General features: G+C 49.3%; 1 protein-coding gene across 3 annotated transcripts in view; it reads right to left on the reverse strand.

The window, feature by feature from the left end:
- Window positions 1-16775, reverse strand: part of NEGR1 (neuronal growth regulator 1) — a 185082-nt gene that overhangs the window by 58443 nt on the left and 109864 nt on the right. For all 3 annotated transcript variants that reach the window (NM_204856.2, XM_040704504.2, XM_025152755.3), the window contains exon 4: window positions 14670-14801. In NM_204856.2, the coding sequence (NP_990187.1) occupies window positions 14670-14801 (132 nt within the window). The remainder of the gene's footprint in view (window positions 1-14669; window positions 14802-16775) is intronic.

Raw genomic sequence — 16775 nt, forward strand, 5'->3', positions numbered from 1 at the left:
GCAAATAGGGTGACCATCAGCCAGCAGTGTGCCCTGGTGGTCAAGAAGGCCAATGAGACCCTGGGGATGTATTGCATGGAGTGTGGCCAGTAGGGCAAGGAGGTGCTCCGCTTCCGCTCTGCACAGCTGGAGCCCTGCACACAATGCAGGGCTCCCCAGTGCCAGGCAGATGGGGGACTGCTGGAGAGCCCAGTGGAGGGTGCAGAGATGGTGGTGGCCTGGAGCACCTCCTCATGGGGACAGGCTGAGAGCCATGGGGCTCTGCGCCTGTGCAGGAGAAGGCTGAAGAGGATCTGATCAGTGCTGATTTACATCTGAAGGGTAGGGGTCAGGGCTCTGTTCCATGGTGCCCAGCAAGTTCCATCTGGACATCAGGGAAAACTTCACTGTGTGGGTGGCAGAGCCCTGGCACAGAGCCCAGAGTGGTGGCGGGGGGTTTCCTCTGGAGAGATCCAAACCCGCCTGGATGCTTTGTGTGCATCTGCTGTAGGGAAGTGCTGCGGGGGCTGGGCTGGGGGAGCTCCAGAGGTCCCTTCCAGCCTGCATGGCTCTGGGATTCTGTGCTTTCTGTGGCACGGCCTGGTGCCCCTGAGAACCTCCAGGGTTGCCCTGCTCCACGCAGACGCCTCCAGCCTGGGTACCAGAGAGAAATCCTGGGAGAGGGAGCAGGGCAGGATACAGAGTCAGTACATCCAGAAGGCTTTCTTGAACCAAAAGTGTGGTTTGAGCTGCTGACAGCTCAGCATTTCAACCACAAACTATCCAAATCTACCACAGTCAGCAGCTGGATGGAATCCCAACAGAAAATCCCAGCTCACATTTCTGCATGTGCACTGCAAACCCTCTCATGTCTACGAGCTCTGCCAGCAGCCATGAGCTGCCAGGTGGGACGCCGTGTCCCTGCTGCCCTCCCAGAGGAGCCCGACCTCTGCTTTCTGGGAGGTCAGGAGAAGGGAAAGTAACAGCTGATAATGTTTGCTCTGGGAAATCCCTAGCTAATGCTGATGTGAACAGACAGAAAGCTTAGAATCACCATTCTGTCTTATTTTTCACTGTCAGGATATTTTCCTTCTTCTAGAATAAACTACACAATGCAGGCACACTTTGGGAGCGCTGTAGATGGCAATAAGCACACAGGTGAGCAATGAGGAGCACCCTGTCTCAGGGGCAGAGTACTGCTGTGGGGGAGCTGCCCTGAGTTGGGAGTCATGCAAGAGTCCCCATGGGATCTGTGGTTGGCATTTGTCTTTTCCTTCCTGCTCAGGAGCAGCAGAAGGAGGCCTGGGCAGGGCAGGAGCACAGTGTGGGGTGTCTGCACTTCGGGGACCTGCTGGTGATGTTGGGGTCACCAACGTGGCAGTGAGTGCCCCCACACACCCGGGCTGCGCACATCCCCTTTTGTTTCAGTGCCACAACCCAAGCTGTGCAAAGCACTCACATTAAAGCCTGACACAGCAGTGCCGAGTGCCCCTGGTGCTCCAGCTCCCTCCCAGTACCTCCACGAGCAGCCATCACCTCACTCACCCCGCTACAACTGCACCGCTCGGCTGCTGCCACCAACACGCGTGCATGAATCGGCCTTTGGGCTGTGAAAGCCAACTCCGCAACTTATGCTCCATCCAGAAATGTTGCAGTGCTCTGCAGAGTCTGGTTTCCTACCCAAATATTTTCCCTTTCCTTTTAAATGTCTGAAGGAACAGCAACAACAATGCGTGAAACAGGCTGGCATTCAGGCAGGCACAGAGGATCCGCAGACCCCTCACTACAACAGGTTTCATCTTTTACCATTTTAATGAGCTTCGGGACTTTTATGCATATTAGTTATGTTGCCCTAATTACTCATTATAATTCTAATGTGCATTTTATATTTAATTACAATGCTTATAAGGATTTGGTATGGGCAGTAAATTATTATAACTAGCGTGTGCATAATGATTAAGAGCTGAATTTATTAACTTTTACACAAGCATTCAGGGCTGGCAACTTTCAATTTCACCTTTGTGATTAACCACATTGTCTGATTAAACTAACATTTTTGTGGCATTAATTGTAAATGTCAAAAAAAAGTCTTTTATTTATTTCCATCAGCCTTTAATTTGGCATCCCAACGCGTTCTTTTATAAGCAAAATTGCTCTCTGGTGTGTTAAGAGAGAGCCTTTCAGGTAAGAGAACAGGTTTCCTAAGATCTCTTTCAGTTTGCAGAAAGCCAAACACAAGCACTGTTGCTGTATTCACTTTGTGTAGATGTATTGCACCTTCCCAATAAAGCAACAAATCTTCCCAAGCAAAGCAATATTACTCATGCTGTAGATAATGAAGGTGCTCTTCCAGCATCCCACAGACTTCCCTTTCTCTAACAAGCAGCAGCCCTCCTGTTCTGTTCCCAACTCCGTGGTTTGACAAAGCCCTCCTCCCAGCAGAAACATCTCTGGGCTGGGGCACCATTTCAGGCAAACACTGTGCATCAATCCCTTATTTTTGCCATCTCTTCTTGAAGGGTTATCAAAACCTATTGAATTCAGTGGGGTCTTGACGTGTACGTCTGCCTAAGCACTACACGCAAACACACAACCTGTATTAAGAGCTCAGCACAGCCCCTGTGTTTCTAGATGTGGCCCAACATCTCTTTTGTGCTTCTCTCCTTCCCATTCAGGAGAACTCCCCCAGGTGTGCTCTGAACATGGGTTAACTGAAGAGCCATGGGAGCACCTGGAGCTGCAGGGAAGGAGCAGACCCTGAGCAGCCCGCAGTCCCATCCCGCACAGTGCGGGCACTGCAGGGCTCCCCAGGCTGTGCCTCTCCCACAGCTCTGCCCAAAGGATTATTGCATGATGGCAGATCACAGAATCACAGGCTGTGGTGCCATTTGTGCTTCCTGAATTTAAAACCTCCGGCACTAAGATGAGAGGAAAGCTTAAAATCCAGAAGTAATTGTTTCATGGGGGAAAAGAAGTCACAGAAAATAACACAGAGTGAATAATAGGCAGCAGAAAGAAATGCTTAATGATGCGTTTTACAGGTGCTTGAGTGACAGGAACGACAAGGAGCAACCCTACCTCCAAGACCTGACACAGCCAACAGCCACCCCCAGAGCCCAGCAGACGCAGCATGTGGGCACACAGCTGGGGGCTGCTCTTCCTCCTGCCCATCAGGCATTGTTTCGCTGCTCCCTCACCCGACCCTTCTGTTCCCCAGCACCAGGGAACAGGGCTGAGTCCCAGCCGTGTCCCACCCATGCATGTGGCTACGCTGATGCCATTGGGCAGTGGTGGGCATGGAGCAAACCCCGTGTCCGTGCAGGGCTGCTGGCCATTTGGAGGGAGCAGATGCACCAAACATGAGCAGGGTCATGTGCTCACTGCTTGGCACTGCTCGGTACACCAGAGAAGGGTTTCATCTTCCATTGGTCATTGAAGCTTGATTCAAATTAAACTGATGTCGAAATCTTTACGTTGTCTTCAGAGGGGCTGTGGATGAGGCCTGGCAAGATGAGCAGTAAAAGGAAATTTTGCAGTCTTCAAAACAAACAAACAAAGGCAAAAAGCACAATGGCAACAAAGCTGTGCTTCTTTGTATCACTGCTCTTACCACTGCGATTTGATGCAAATGTTGTCACTGACACTTAAGACCATGGGAGGGTCTGCATTCACCTGAGACAATAGAATGAACCTGTTTGCCTCCAAACATAACGCATGGTGCTGATGGAACCCTACTGATGGACCCAGAGGGACTGCTGGCCCCAAAGGGACCCACCTGCAGAGGATCCCACTCAGCACCCTGTGCACATGGCTGTGAGCACTGCGAGCACAGTGCTGCTGCTCCGCCTGCAGCACTCAGACCTGGTGCCCGTGAGCAGTGGGGCAGTGAGCATCAGTGTGCTGTGGTTCTGCAGGGAGTTAGGGTATGCTGGGCAATGTCGGTGCCAACCCAAAAGGAGGGATTGGCCGCATGCCCAGGCGAGAACAAACACGAGTGCTCTCACTGTGCCGCTTCTCTCCTTCTAAGGGAGATGAAAGCAATGGACTTCAACACATTCCAGGAATTGCTAAGTAGGTCTCTTGGCAGCACAGCTGAGGAGAAAGTGAATTAAAGCCGGCTGGGAAGTTTTCAAGTAAAGAGCTTTTGGAACAAAACCACAGCACACCGTGTGGGTGGGAAGCTGCCCGAGCCCTGCATGCTCAGGAAGCCCAAAGGCAGGTGGAAGGCGTTGGGAAGTAGGAATCACACCAAGTGCACAGTGCTGGCCTGGTGGGACCAGCGGGAGCTGAGCTGAGGGAGTAAGGTTGAAAAGCAGAGGGAGCTGGGATCAGTGGAGCTGAGAGGCTGACTTAGTAGGGATATGTTGTATCACAAAACTGTAATGGTATCAGCTCTCCCCTCTCTCATGGATGGGCAGGACAAGCAATGGTAACTGAAACTGAAGCAAGAAAGATCTATGTTTGCAAAGCTAGAAGTTATTGCTGGAAGAGTTTGCTGAAGGAGATTGCCAATGTGCTTTTATTTAATTAAAAACAAAACAAAAGAAAGCATTAACGAGCATTTGAATGCCAGCACTGCACTTGGACAGCAGCATCAGCATCAGCTCTCCCTGCAGGCTGGGAGGTGTGATCCCCCGACACTGAGCATCACAGTGACCCTTCCCTACCCAGTCCTGTAGGTACGAGCGTTGTGCTCAGGGTTAGGTGCCATTTGCCAGCATGATGGGAAAAGCAGAACTGATATTTGCCTCAGTTTCTAATAGTAATACAATTTTGAGGCTGAGGCTTAACTACAAAAATGACGTAAATGCTGAAACAACATTTAGAATTGAGGGAAAAAAATGGTTCAGATGACAAGGAGCACTTTTTTGTCAAAAACTTGTGCAGCTTGGATCCGATTTGATGTATTCTACATCCATAACAAAGCAGCTAGGTGTACTCTCCAAAATGATATTTCTAAGGACAGTACTCATTACTACTGTATAATAAATGGAAGCATAAGTCAGAGTTAGCACCGAACAGATTGTTTGGGGTTGCAAAGACAGCAGCTGTCACAGCTTGACAGCTTTCTTGTTAGTGAATCAGCTTTACTGACAGTCTTTTTGATTGAAAACCACTGTTCACTGACAGCGTGCTAGAGCTGATATACATATGTATCTCATGAAGAATGGAGGGAGAGCCACAAAGGGTCCAGGAGCTATTGCTCTGTATTAAAAAGAAGTGAAGTTTACAGAAAGGTTTTCCCCGTCAGCAGTTTGCAGCAGCTATAAGATTCCCAAACCAGGGCAATCTATGCGGAGAGGCAACAAGCACACACAGACAGGACCTGGTCAGGCTCAAAGTCCATCCTCCGACTCTAAGCAGCAAAGTCACCAAAGTGCTGGTTGTTGCAAACCCATGCTGGACCAAAGCAAGGGCAGGAGTGAAGTTGCTGGGGCAACACTGAGGAGTGTGGGGCAGGGATTGGTGGCTTATCTCAGCTAAGGGATGGAACCATCCCTGTTGCAGCAGCCCAGAGCCTCCCCCAGCGTGCCACCTGCAGGCACCAAGCCCAGCTGCTGCTCTGAAGGGGCCTTTCATGGAAGCAAGAGCACCTCGGGGGTCTCTCTGCTTTTGTTATAAGACTGTCCATATAACATCATTCCTTCATCCTCAGTTTTGTGATGTTTCAACAGATAAGAGCCAAAGGACTGAATGCAATGGATGCCTTAACCCTAAAGCAAAGCACACACAGCTCTGAGCCAGACCAAAGCTGAAACCAGAGACACAGGTGGACACTCACAGGCTGTGCATGTTGTTCCTGATGAAAATTTGGTGGTTTTGTTAGAATTGCTCTTTGTTAAAGAACGTCTGCATGCTTCTTAACAGCAGACAACATATCTCAAGTCAACACTGGACTGCAGATGTGACCTCCTTCCCCTGAGGTCTGGAGCAGTGGGATTTTCCACTTGCACATTCAATTGCTGCACTGAAAGATAATTCCTGAGATGCTCTTTTGCCATTAACGGTACCAGGTGCAGAAGCAGCGAGCACCTGAATGCTGAGTTTGATATTAATCCTACTTTTGTTCAAAATACACTGGAGACAGCACGTTCTGAACTGAACTCCTGGTCTTTCAGCCTAGAAATGACGACGGCGATCTTATCACACAGCGTGCAGCCGCTGTCAGGGCTGCTGAAGCACTGAAGCAGTTCAGTCCATAAAGGTACCCCATCCTCAGGCCCTGAGCACAGCCTTGCTGCCGGCTGTCAGAGCTTCATCGCAAGTGCTGGGGTCAGCTCTACAGCTCCAACATCCAAATCAACCCCAACATCGTTCCGTACTGTTTGAGGAAGGGTAGAAAACAAGAAAAGAAGCAGACAGAAGCTTTATGAATTATAACACCTATAGGACAACATGGGCAGTTTTCTCTTTCTCTCGTGTCAATATCACCTCTTTTTTATAAGTCATAGAAACAGAAATATTGCTTCTCAAAGATCCCCCAGCTGAGATCCAGTGCCTCTACATGCCTATGCCACCACACACTTGCTAACACCAGCCAAATGGCAGAAGTTATTAACTGCTAATTTAGCAACCCGTCTGGGGATGAGCAGGTTGTATCAGTGTCGTTACAGCCTTACCAGGACTGGGTACCACAGTGGAGCACTGTGCAGGGTACCGTGGCACCATGGCCATGCCATGCCCACTGGTTGTGCTGAACAGATCTCTACTGCACAACCAGCTCAAAGCAGTCATGGCTGCAGGAAAAGATAGAACAACAATGGAGGGACTGGGAGATCTGGCTTGGCTTTTTCTGGCATCACCAGATGCACCCAAACACCTCCCGACTCCCACCTTGCAAGGCCAGGGAGCACAGCCTGCAGCAGCACAGAGCACTGCAGCCACCAGGAGAAATACTGCTGCGCAATGTGCAGACTATTACAAGAAATATTTTAAGTAATTGTTTTTGCTGAAGAGCAATCTGGGCAAGTGAACACTCCTGGGAGCTGAAGAGCTCTCCATTAATTTTGGCTCTAGTCTGGAGTATTACAGAGCCTGCTGTATACTTTAAATTGCTTCTTGAAATGCGTAAGCTCTTTACAGATGAGTCATCTTCTATTAATACTTTAATTTTCATGAACTGTATTTCAGCTAGTGTTTGGAGTGGGATCACCTGGAGGCTGAGGAGTGCACGGTAGCACAGAGCTGGGATAAAGCGTTCACTCCAGGCAGCATGGCTGCCCAGAGGACTGCTCCTCCACCACTGCCAACCCTCCCTCACTCTGCATCCTGTTGGCTGCCAGGAGCCCCTCCTGCCTGTGAGTAGGGACCTTCGTGTCTCTAGGGATGACAGTTGGCTGCATGCAGAGCCCTTGGGACCAAGCAGGCCGTAAGCAGCAGCCCCAGGCAGAGCTGCTGCAGCCACTGCTATCACTGCTGATGGCACTGCTGTCACTGCCATTGGTGTCACTACTGCTGCTGCAGCCACTGCTGCCACCTCCAGGAGATGTGAGAAGAGGATGCACAGAGGAGCCCACAACCGTTCTGTAACCCTATTTTGTCTTTGAAGTGGTAGCACAATAGTTATCAAATTGTTACTGTTAAACAGTTACTGAAAAAAAACCAATCTCTTCACTTGTTTCTGGCCTCTCATTCTCCTGCCCTGAGGTTCCCCCAGCAGTGGCCTGAAGCCTTTGTGTTGTGCCCTTACAGCATCCTGCTGGTCACGTTTTTCATGCATATCAGGAGAGCTTGCTGTGGGTGTTCTATTATTTGCTGCAGCACAGTTTCCCAGAGATGCATAAACACACTGTATAGCATTTACTGGCACACCATAATGACACAAGATGTGGACCTGTAACTACTGGCAGAGCACAAATACGTACAAATGAGTGCAGCTGTTTTTATTCCATGGCCCTGGGGATGGGGAACAGATTACTCTCAGATGGGTATTCATGGCAGTCCCCAGCATTAGCACTGCAGCAATGACAAACGCAGCCAGACTGGCTTACCTAACAGGCCAAGGGCCACCCAGAGGAGCCAGACCAAGAAATGCACTCCCCAGCAGCCTTGAGGCCATGTGAAGTGCCAGCACTCCAACTCCTCCAAACAGCACCTCGCTTTCACATTGCCAGAGCCCCTGATTATGTGCTGTGGCAACAGAATGCCATCTACATGAAGGAATGTTATAATCAATTCTGTCACACTTCGATATGAGCGGCACTTTCCAGAGTAAGCAGCAACTGTGCAGCAGTTTGCAGAACCCAACAGTAAACTACTACAGAAAGAAATCAATGTTAATTCGAAAGCCAAATGGCTCTCAAGTCAGTAACCTGAACTATATTGTTTTAATCTGACTTCTGAAATGCTAATAAAAATGCCTGAAGGACAAAAAAAGACAAACAGTACCTTCAGAAGACGCTCCTTTCCCCAGCAATGAGGAGAAAACCATTTTCTTTGTATTAGCTCTATTCTCCTCCTCACCCTAACTGAGATGGATTTAAATACATGACCAGTTTTATTGATCTGAATTGGTAAAAGCTGTTTTTCATTAGGTGTTAGTGGGGGAACGTACATCATATAACTCACACATGTGAACTCAGAGATAAGGACAATTTGCAGCTTAAATAAATCAGAGTTTAGCCCTAATGCAGACCAAAAACCCAACAAAGCCACAGAAGTTAGAGAGCCCTGTCTCTGATTACACTGTACATGATCAGAAATTCTATTTAAAGAATAGCCCAGATTTCTTCCAAGAGCTTTACATTAGGTCAAAAGAGCTTTTCGTATTTACAGGTTTCATGTGAAATATTTTGCAGGTAGATCCTCTTCTGGGGCTGGACCCAAAGGGAAGCTCTATCACCAACTTCAGTGATAATCTGTGATTTTTGCATCAGCTGCTGCCTCACCTTTAGCTGGGGCAGGTGGCTGCCCATCCTCCAGAGCTGGCCCACACGTACAGAATCAAATCACACCATTACCTCTCTGCCTTCAGCCGTGCACACAGTGCTGCAGGGAAGGCGCCATCTCCATCCTTCCACTGTGGATCTTCCCACATCTTTCTTATTGCAGTAGTAGCTCTGATATAAGCGGTACAGCTACTGAACCAGACCATCTGGACAGCACAGAGAATCTGATCTTTAGAATTAGGTTAACATTTAACATCAGCAGGAGGCATAGGTCAGGACACGAGAAGCCCCACAGCCATGTTGCTGTGCCCTGCCAGCCCCCGGTCCATGGCAGCATACCATGGGGCCGCCCCATTCCACCACTCACAAGGTTACCCCAGTGCTTTCAGCACAGCTTTCCAGAACAGAAACATGGAGCAGAGGGAGGACATCATGCGCTCTCAGCTCTGCTGGTGGGGCAAAGTGAAAGCAGACCAATACTCCCAGCCTTCATCCCAAAGAAACCAGAAGATTTGTGACAAATGAGGTAGCCTGAAGCCATGCAATGGACACAGCTCATGCCTGGCCACGTTCTCTGCTGTGCCCATTGACTGATCTAAAGTGCATGGCCACAGATGCACCACCACCACCTGCATGCCCGCACCCAGAGGGTGTGCACAGAGCACCACCTCCGGGAAAATTCTCACTGAGCTCCACGGATCTGTGAGCAGAATCCAGTATTCACCAGCAGCCACAGTTTGACAATCCCCCACTGTGACTTGGAAGCCAAAATCCCATTTCTGAAAGGTAACCAGAGAATTCAGAGAAATGTGTTTCACAGGAAGTCAATTAAACCGGCACTCCGGAGTGCTTTTAACTTTTAAAGTGTAATTTAGATACTTCAAAACAGTATTGTGGAGTTAAATCTTCCAAGGCACTGTGCACATGTGCCTCTCAGAATGGTCAGTGGGAACTGGGGCTGCAAACTACTCTGTGCTGTTACAGTGCTGGGCAGTGCTGCGGGCCCTCGTCATTAAAGAGCAGTGTGATGCATCAGGGACAGCATCAGCCATTGCCACCTCAAGGTAAGGTCCTTCTGTTCCATGGCCAGATGTGAGCATATGTGTTCATCCAATCTGGATGTGATTCTGGTTCAAGAGTTGACACAGAATGGCACAGCTTGGAAGGGACCATTGCCTTTTTGTTTCATAGCGTATTCACCTTGATGGAAGGAAACTCTCTTTGCTGACTGTACATAAAGAACCTTGCCCAGGAGATGCTTTCCTTTGGCTGGCAGCAAGGCACTCTCTGGGAGCACAAAGTCACAGCCCTGTGTCTGGGCACTGGGGGCCCCAGCACACACTTGAGTCCCATCTTGAGTTTCCCAGTAGTTCTCAGGTTACTGATGTAATTAGGTTAGAGTGGCTTGTACAGTATGTCTGATTTCAAAGTAAAATCAGAGCACTGTGCATAATATTATGCAAGTGTCATAGCAACAGTAAGGCAGACTTCTAAGAAATGCTAATGAGTTAAGCTGTTCTGCAAAACCCTAACCTGGCCAAGCAAAAACAAACACAGCACTTAAAATTCATACAAGAAGCTCACACATTCCTCTATAAGAAAATTAAAAAACAAAACAAAACAAAAAACCAAAGAACACTAAAAACACAACATAAAATGTCTTATCAAACTATTGCAGCAGGAAAGAAAGGAGCAGGAAGGGAGCAGTGCAGATCTGCACGCAGCCACCTGTAGTAGTGCATGCTGCATGCTGAGCTCCCAGCCCCGCACTGCTCGTTCCACTCAGGTGGACAGCAGTGGCCAGACGTGGGTGCCACCAAGGGCTGGATGAAGCCAATAGAGAACTACAGCATCCCTAAACCACAGGCAGGTGCCAGGGAATTATAAACCATGTAATTTGTCCTCACCCCCATAAAAATGCCATTCAGGTAATCAAGGATGTGAAAGCACCTGGAAGATGCCAAGATGAGGAGTGATTGCCAGCAGGTTTGTCAGCAGGGTGTGCTGGGCTGTCAGCTCTGGCTGCAGCAGGGCCAGACTCAGTGCTTCGGGACAAGCTGTGGGCTCAGCACAGCGAACAGGCTGGCATTAGCAGCATGTGCTGCCTGTGTGCTGCTTAATGCCCCCCCATGCTCTGCAGGGTGACCAGGCAGCATCTCACGGTGGCACCAGCGCAGAGGCACAGCGTGGCTGGGTACAGATTATCTGGTCATGTGCTCATGTCTGTTTTCTTTTCTCCATATTACATCCAGATCTAATGGATCTTTGTGCAACAAAATACTTTTGCATGCAGGCAGTGGTCAATTCCATACCAGGAGCAGTTTAGGTTACCTTCCTGTTCCTCCATCAGCTGCCCACTGAATTTGCAGGGCAGTTTCTTCCTCTGTTGCAGCCGTGCATCCTCAGCACTGCGACTGCAATTTGCACCTCCCCAGCAAGCCCCAGTGCACCTGGCCTTCAATCTGCCACGTGATGGGGTTCATCAAGGCTGAAATTAAATCATTGCCTCTTAATTTGAGATGAATGACTTCTCTTTCCTCTCCAAAGGCAGCGGAACTTAACGCAGTACCGTCCACAAGACCCAGCTATAACAGAGCTGTTTGAGACCAGTTATGTGCACCTGAAAAGAAGGAACGCTGCAATACAGCCCCCCTTTAGAAGCCCACGATTACAATTTATTTGGGTAATTGAAAATTTTATCTAAATTAAAATAGATGCTGGCTTGGTGATGCACACACTTCATTCTTCATCATCTCAGCATGGCCGCAGTGCTTCTGGAGACGGTCGTGTTTAATCTTTCTAAGTGTTTCACATAAACCAGAGAGTGAGTGGGGCTGCAGGGACAGGTGTGGGGTATGGGGCAGCTCACAGCTGCTGCTGAGCACCTGCTAAGCAGGCACCGGTTTGTTCACAGTGGCTTCGAGATCAGCATCTCTCCATCAGCATTTGCTTTATAAATCATAGTAGAAAATGCTAGGAAGATTTGTTTTGAAGAGAAATCATATTCTATTTTATTCATTTCAACATGACTGGGAATAGTTTTCCTCCTTCCCACCACGACTTGCTACGACCTCACCAACGATTCTCCTCCTCAGAATGCAAACACAACCACACCACAGCCCCTTGGGACACTGCTTTAAAAAGGGAAAACGTGGGGACACACATAAGTTACATACAAAATGTGGATTATGTAATATGAAACAGCACAAAGGAAAAACCCAAAGTCCCAAAGCAGAGTCACTAAGAGCTGCAAAGTGTATCCAACGAGGCGGACAGCAAAGTGGTTGTGTCTGCCTGGCGCTGCACAGCCACCAAACTTGAGATTCAGAAGTATGCCAGGCCTGGCCATTTCCTTGTATTTGCTCAGGTGACTGAACAGCTGCTATATGAAATGAATACCATATTCAGAATTATGCTTATGTTCACTGAAACTGCTCGGGGTTCATTGATACGCTGCTGGGGGGAGTGGGGTGATGGTGAGCAGCTGGGGAGAGCACTGCCCGCAGCAATGAGGTGCAGCCCGGGGCTCCTGCCTGCAGCAGATGTGCCCTGCAGGGGCTGCGGAGCTGAGCGTGAGGACAGCACACTCAGCACACTGAACTTCATGTGCAGTTTGCTGACCATGACAAATCTTTCACATATACAAACAGCTCCATGCTGTAGACAGATCCTAGTTTTGCACTGCTTCTGATTTTTTGGGACACTTTCTTCCTTAGTTGCAAGAAACTGAGAAAAACTACTCTGCATGTCCCCAGTGCAGACGTAGCAGTTTGCCTGAATCTGGCACAGAAACCCAGTGCCAGGTGCACCCACACTACAGCCAAGGACACTTCCTGTTATCTTCCCCCTGCCATGACTGGAAGTGCCCTGCTGTCAGACCCGAGCTGCCCTGCTTGTGGCTGGCACTGATACTCACATACCTCCGTCATCACAGCCCCCCTGGCTTGGCGTTGAGGGAGGACAAATCCCAACCCCTGAAGCTCGGCTGTCTGACAGCCGTGCTTCTGGCCATGGGCACGGTAAAGTCCCACTGGCCAATGGGGCATGGTGAGGTCCCATTGCCCGTGGGGCACAGGGCATGATGAGGTCCTGCTGGCCTTAGTGCTCCCAGCAGTGCCACAAGGCTGATCTTTCCCATACACAATGACAAACCCCAACAGTCCCTAGGAAACTGGGGAACTGATGCCAGAAGCAATTGCAGCTTGACAGGGTACAAGTCTGCTGGTACATGAACTCTGCTCACATTAAAGTAGAGCTCAGGCTTTGGCCAATGAATATGATGATTTATCTATGCAAGGACTTGTGCAAGTCTGGATCTTGGCTCAGAAGATGAGGGAGAATGGCTGATTTCATGATTTTTATCACCTCCTCTTTCCTTTTTTTTTTTTTTAAATAAAAGGTGCTAAGCAGGGCCATTATCTTCTCCCTTTTTATGATCACTTTGAGAGCTCCTAAGGCAGTGAGTTTTACCCTTCTTAAGGCTCCCATGACATAAAGTTCCTCAGTGGCAGTTTTTGTATTGATAAACACAAGCAGAGATCGCTGCCCCTCCTGGACCTCTACCACCAGACACTGGTTACACCACACAGCACATGCTGGGGTACAGCTGGTGTGAAGGGTGTCACCCACAACACCCACTCACATTTATAGAATCACAAAACCATTCAGGTTGGAAAAGCCCTCCAAGAACCCCAATCCAATCCCAGCCCAGCCCAATCCCCCCCCCCCCCCCCCCGCCCCTTCCCACTGCCCACATCCCCATGGCTCGGGAACACCCCCAGGGACGGTGACCCCCACCCCTGGGCAGCTGTGCCAGAGCCTGACCAAAATGCTTTACCTATATGGCACGTATATCTGCAATGCTCTTCCTGACAGTCTTCCAGTAACAACAAACTGCACCCAGCCCATGAGGCACTTAGTCCACCAGCACTGTGGTTTTCAGCCCACAGGTTTTAGAGAGAACTGTGATGGACTCAGCCTGTGGGTTGTGGGGGGGACACAAATCCAGGCCCTCGAGCATCTGTAAATCAGTAACGATGCCACAGCGATTTTCAAAGTAGGAACTGCTGCAAATCACAAGCTGCGTAATTGCACTTAACCTAAGAAAATTCACAGCTAGAGTGGATTAGTGTAATTATTCCCATTTTCTTTCCACTTTTTTAACATTTTTGGAAGGAAAAAGAACACCATTTTGAACATTTCATGTTGTACTGAATGTCAAATCAAATCTGATCCCAAACCAGGAAGCATCCCACTTCTGCAGACGCCTGAGGAGGGCATTACTGTGGGCTGCAGCCCCACAAGAGGCCACGCTGACACCCACAGCAGTGCCCCCAGCACTGGAGGGGAGGCAGAGCACAGCTCCCTATGCCAGCAGTGCCCGCACTCACTGCCTGTGCTGGGAGCCACTCGCACACCCACACAGTGTCATATCATTTCTCATCTCCCTGTCCTGTTGCACAACCACAACAAGTTAAACCAGAAACAATTCAGCCCAGCAATCACAGACATTATTCACTCAATAACCATGAAGCCCAAAGCCCGCAGCAGAGCCCAGCCCAGGCCACACGCTGGCCCCACACTGCTGCCAGCACTGCAGTCGGGTTTGAACCTGGTCCTCTCCTACCGACCTGTGGTCAGAACCACTCACTCCTCACACACCATGGGCTTTTTGCTACTGTTCCACCAAAAAACCAGACCTACAGTTTCACCACAAGCAGCAGTTCTCTGCGTTACATTTTTCTTCCCAGCACTTCCCCTCTTCTCCATTGGATTTAGTGATTAGAAACCAACTTGACTTACAGTTTACTGTTACTTTTACTTTTTTCACGTCTGGGACTGAGACGTCGTTTTCTGCACTGCATTCATACTCCCCAGCCTGGTCTCTTGTAATTCCATAGATGTCCAGGTACTGCCCGCTCTCAAATGGTTTTGCTGAAATGAAATAATCAGAGAAAGCAATTAGGTGAGGCTGAGCACAGAGAGCCTGAAGGGTCACCGAGGTCTGCAGGGCTGCCTGGGAGCACTGCTGGGTGCTGCAGAGCCCCCACCCCTGGGCCGGGCTGCACAGAACACGGGAGCAGTGCAGAGCAGAGCTGCTGGGACCTTACTTAAGGACACAACCACAGAATCATTCCGGCTAGAAAAGCCCCCTGAGCTCCCCAGCCCACCCCCCAATGCCCACTGCCCACAGCCCTCAGTACCCCATCCCCATGGCTTTGAACACCCCCAGGGATGCTGACCTCCCACCCCTGGGCAGCTGTGCAGTGCTGGCTACTCCTTGGGAGGGCCCTGGCATGTTGCTCCTGCCCTGTGCCCACCCCTTGTTACATTGATCTTACGCAGACCTGTGTATTTTTATAATACTGCACATTCAGTTTAATGCAATTCACTCACACACACTTGAAAATGTTAAAATTTAATCATTTTTAAACTCTCCTATCCCTGGAAAATTTTCATCCAGAATACATGAGAAAGCTTTTAGCAAATAGTAGAGATAAATATTTTTTCGTGGGGAATACACAGACACCATTTTCCATCTTTCTTATTCTTTTCACAGTATTTCATTTTCCTCAACTTGTTTTATTCCCAGAGATTTCCCATGGCTATGTAGAAGAAATTAGATGGTTATGTGAAAGGTATGTACTTAAGTGTATGGAGGTAGATTTGCATTACATCACACGCACATCGCACTCAGAAACTGATGGATAGTCACGGGCAGCAGAGAGAATACAACACGTCTGAAGAGACCAGTATTGAGACAGAGCTTCAGAAGACAGTTCTGCTTCTGGACTGCTCTTGTGATGTCTCCCAGAGAGACAGGAAAGAGAGAGAAAGAAGAGTTTGGGAGGGAAACCCCGGCTGCCCTGAAGCCCAGGATGGGGAGTCACTGCCAGAAGGAGTCTGAAACCAACTCAGTACGTGGCATTTTGGGCATAGGACAGAGAGACCAGTGGGACTCCTGGCATATTTGTAGTCACCTCATAACTATCATAGAATCATAGAATCACAGAATGGCCTGGGTTGAAAAGGACCACAATGCTCATCTCATTCCAACCCCCTGCTATGTGCAGGGTCGCCAACCACCAGCCCAGGCTGCCCAGAGCCACATCCAGCCTGGCCTTGAATGCCTGCAGGGATGGGGCATCCACAGCCTCCTCGGGCAACTTAGAAACCACACACACATCTTTCATTTTCCACTGCTTCCTCAGGGCTTCCCAGGCTGAGCAGAGCTCCTGCAGGAGATGGAGACACATTTCCTGGTTCACATTCTCTGAAGTTACATTTGTTTCTATCTATCTGTGCAGAATGCTGGTGTACTGCACCACCTATCTGAGATACATTGAGTTATTAAGTTACAATATTTGGAGCAATTTTGAATGCTTTCCATTGCAGATGTGCCAGGGAGCACACCCAGAATACACGCTGACTTTCTGTTTGGGCAGCTGAGCGCTGGTATACAGGAGAGCCAGCTCCACCTCAGTGCTCATGGAGAAGGAAGTCAACTGCTATTTGGGAAGAGCACACACCCACAGGAGATAGTAGTATTCTTAGATATCTGCACGCTGTGTCACCTGGATATTTACAGATTCATGTGTACTCTTTGATCTCTTTTGATCTCTCCAAGAATGAGCACTTCTGCAGAGTAAGTGCAGCTTGCCAGCAGCGCCAGCTTTCCTATTGGCCCATGGTCCCACACACAGCCGGAGGGAAGGTGACTGCATGCTGCAGCATGGGAAGCTCCCTTGGGCAGGGGGGGCTGGAAGAGATCCTCTTACCCAGGGAACTGTATCTGAGCACGAGCAGGGCTGGGGAGGGGAGGGCAGCTCAGCCCACAGCAAGGTGCAATGCTCCTGCAGGAGCCCTCCTGCTCTCTGAACAATGCTCTGCAGGCAGTGGGTGCCCTGT

Source organism: Gallus gallus, chromosome 8, assembly GCF_016699485.2.
Source record: "Gallus gallus isolate bGalGal1 chromosome 8, bGalGal1.mat.broiler.GRCg7b, whole genome shotgun sequence".
Lineage (NCBI taxonomy): Eukaryota > Metazoa > Chordata > Aves > Galliformes > Phasianidae > Gallus > Gallus gallus.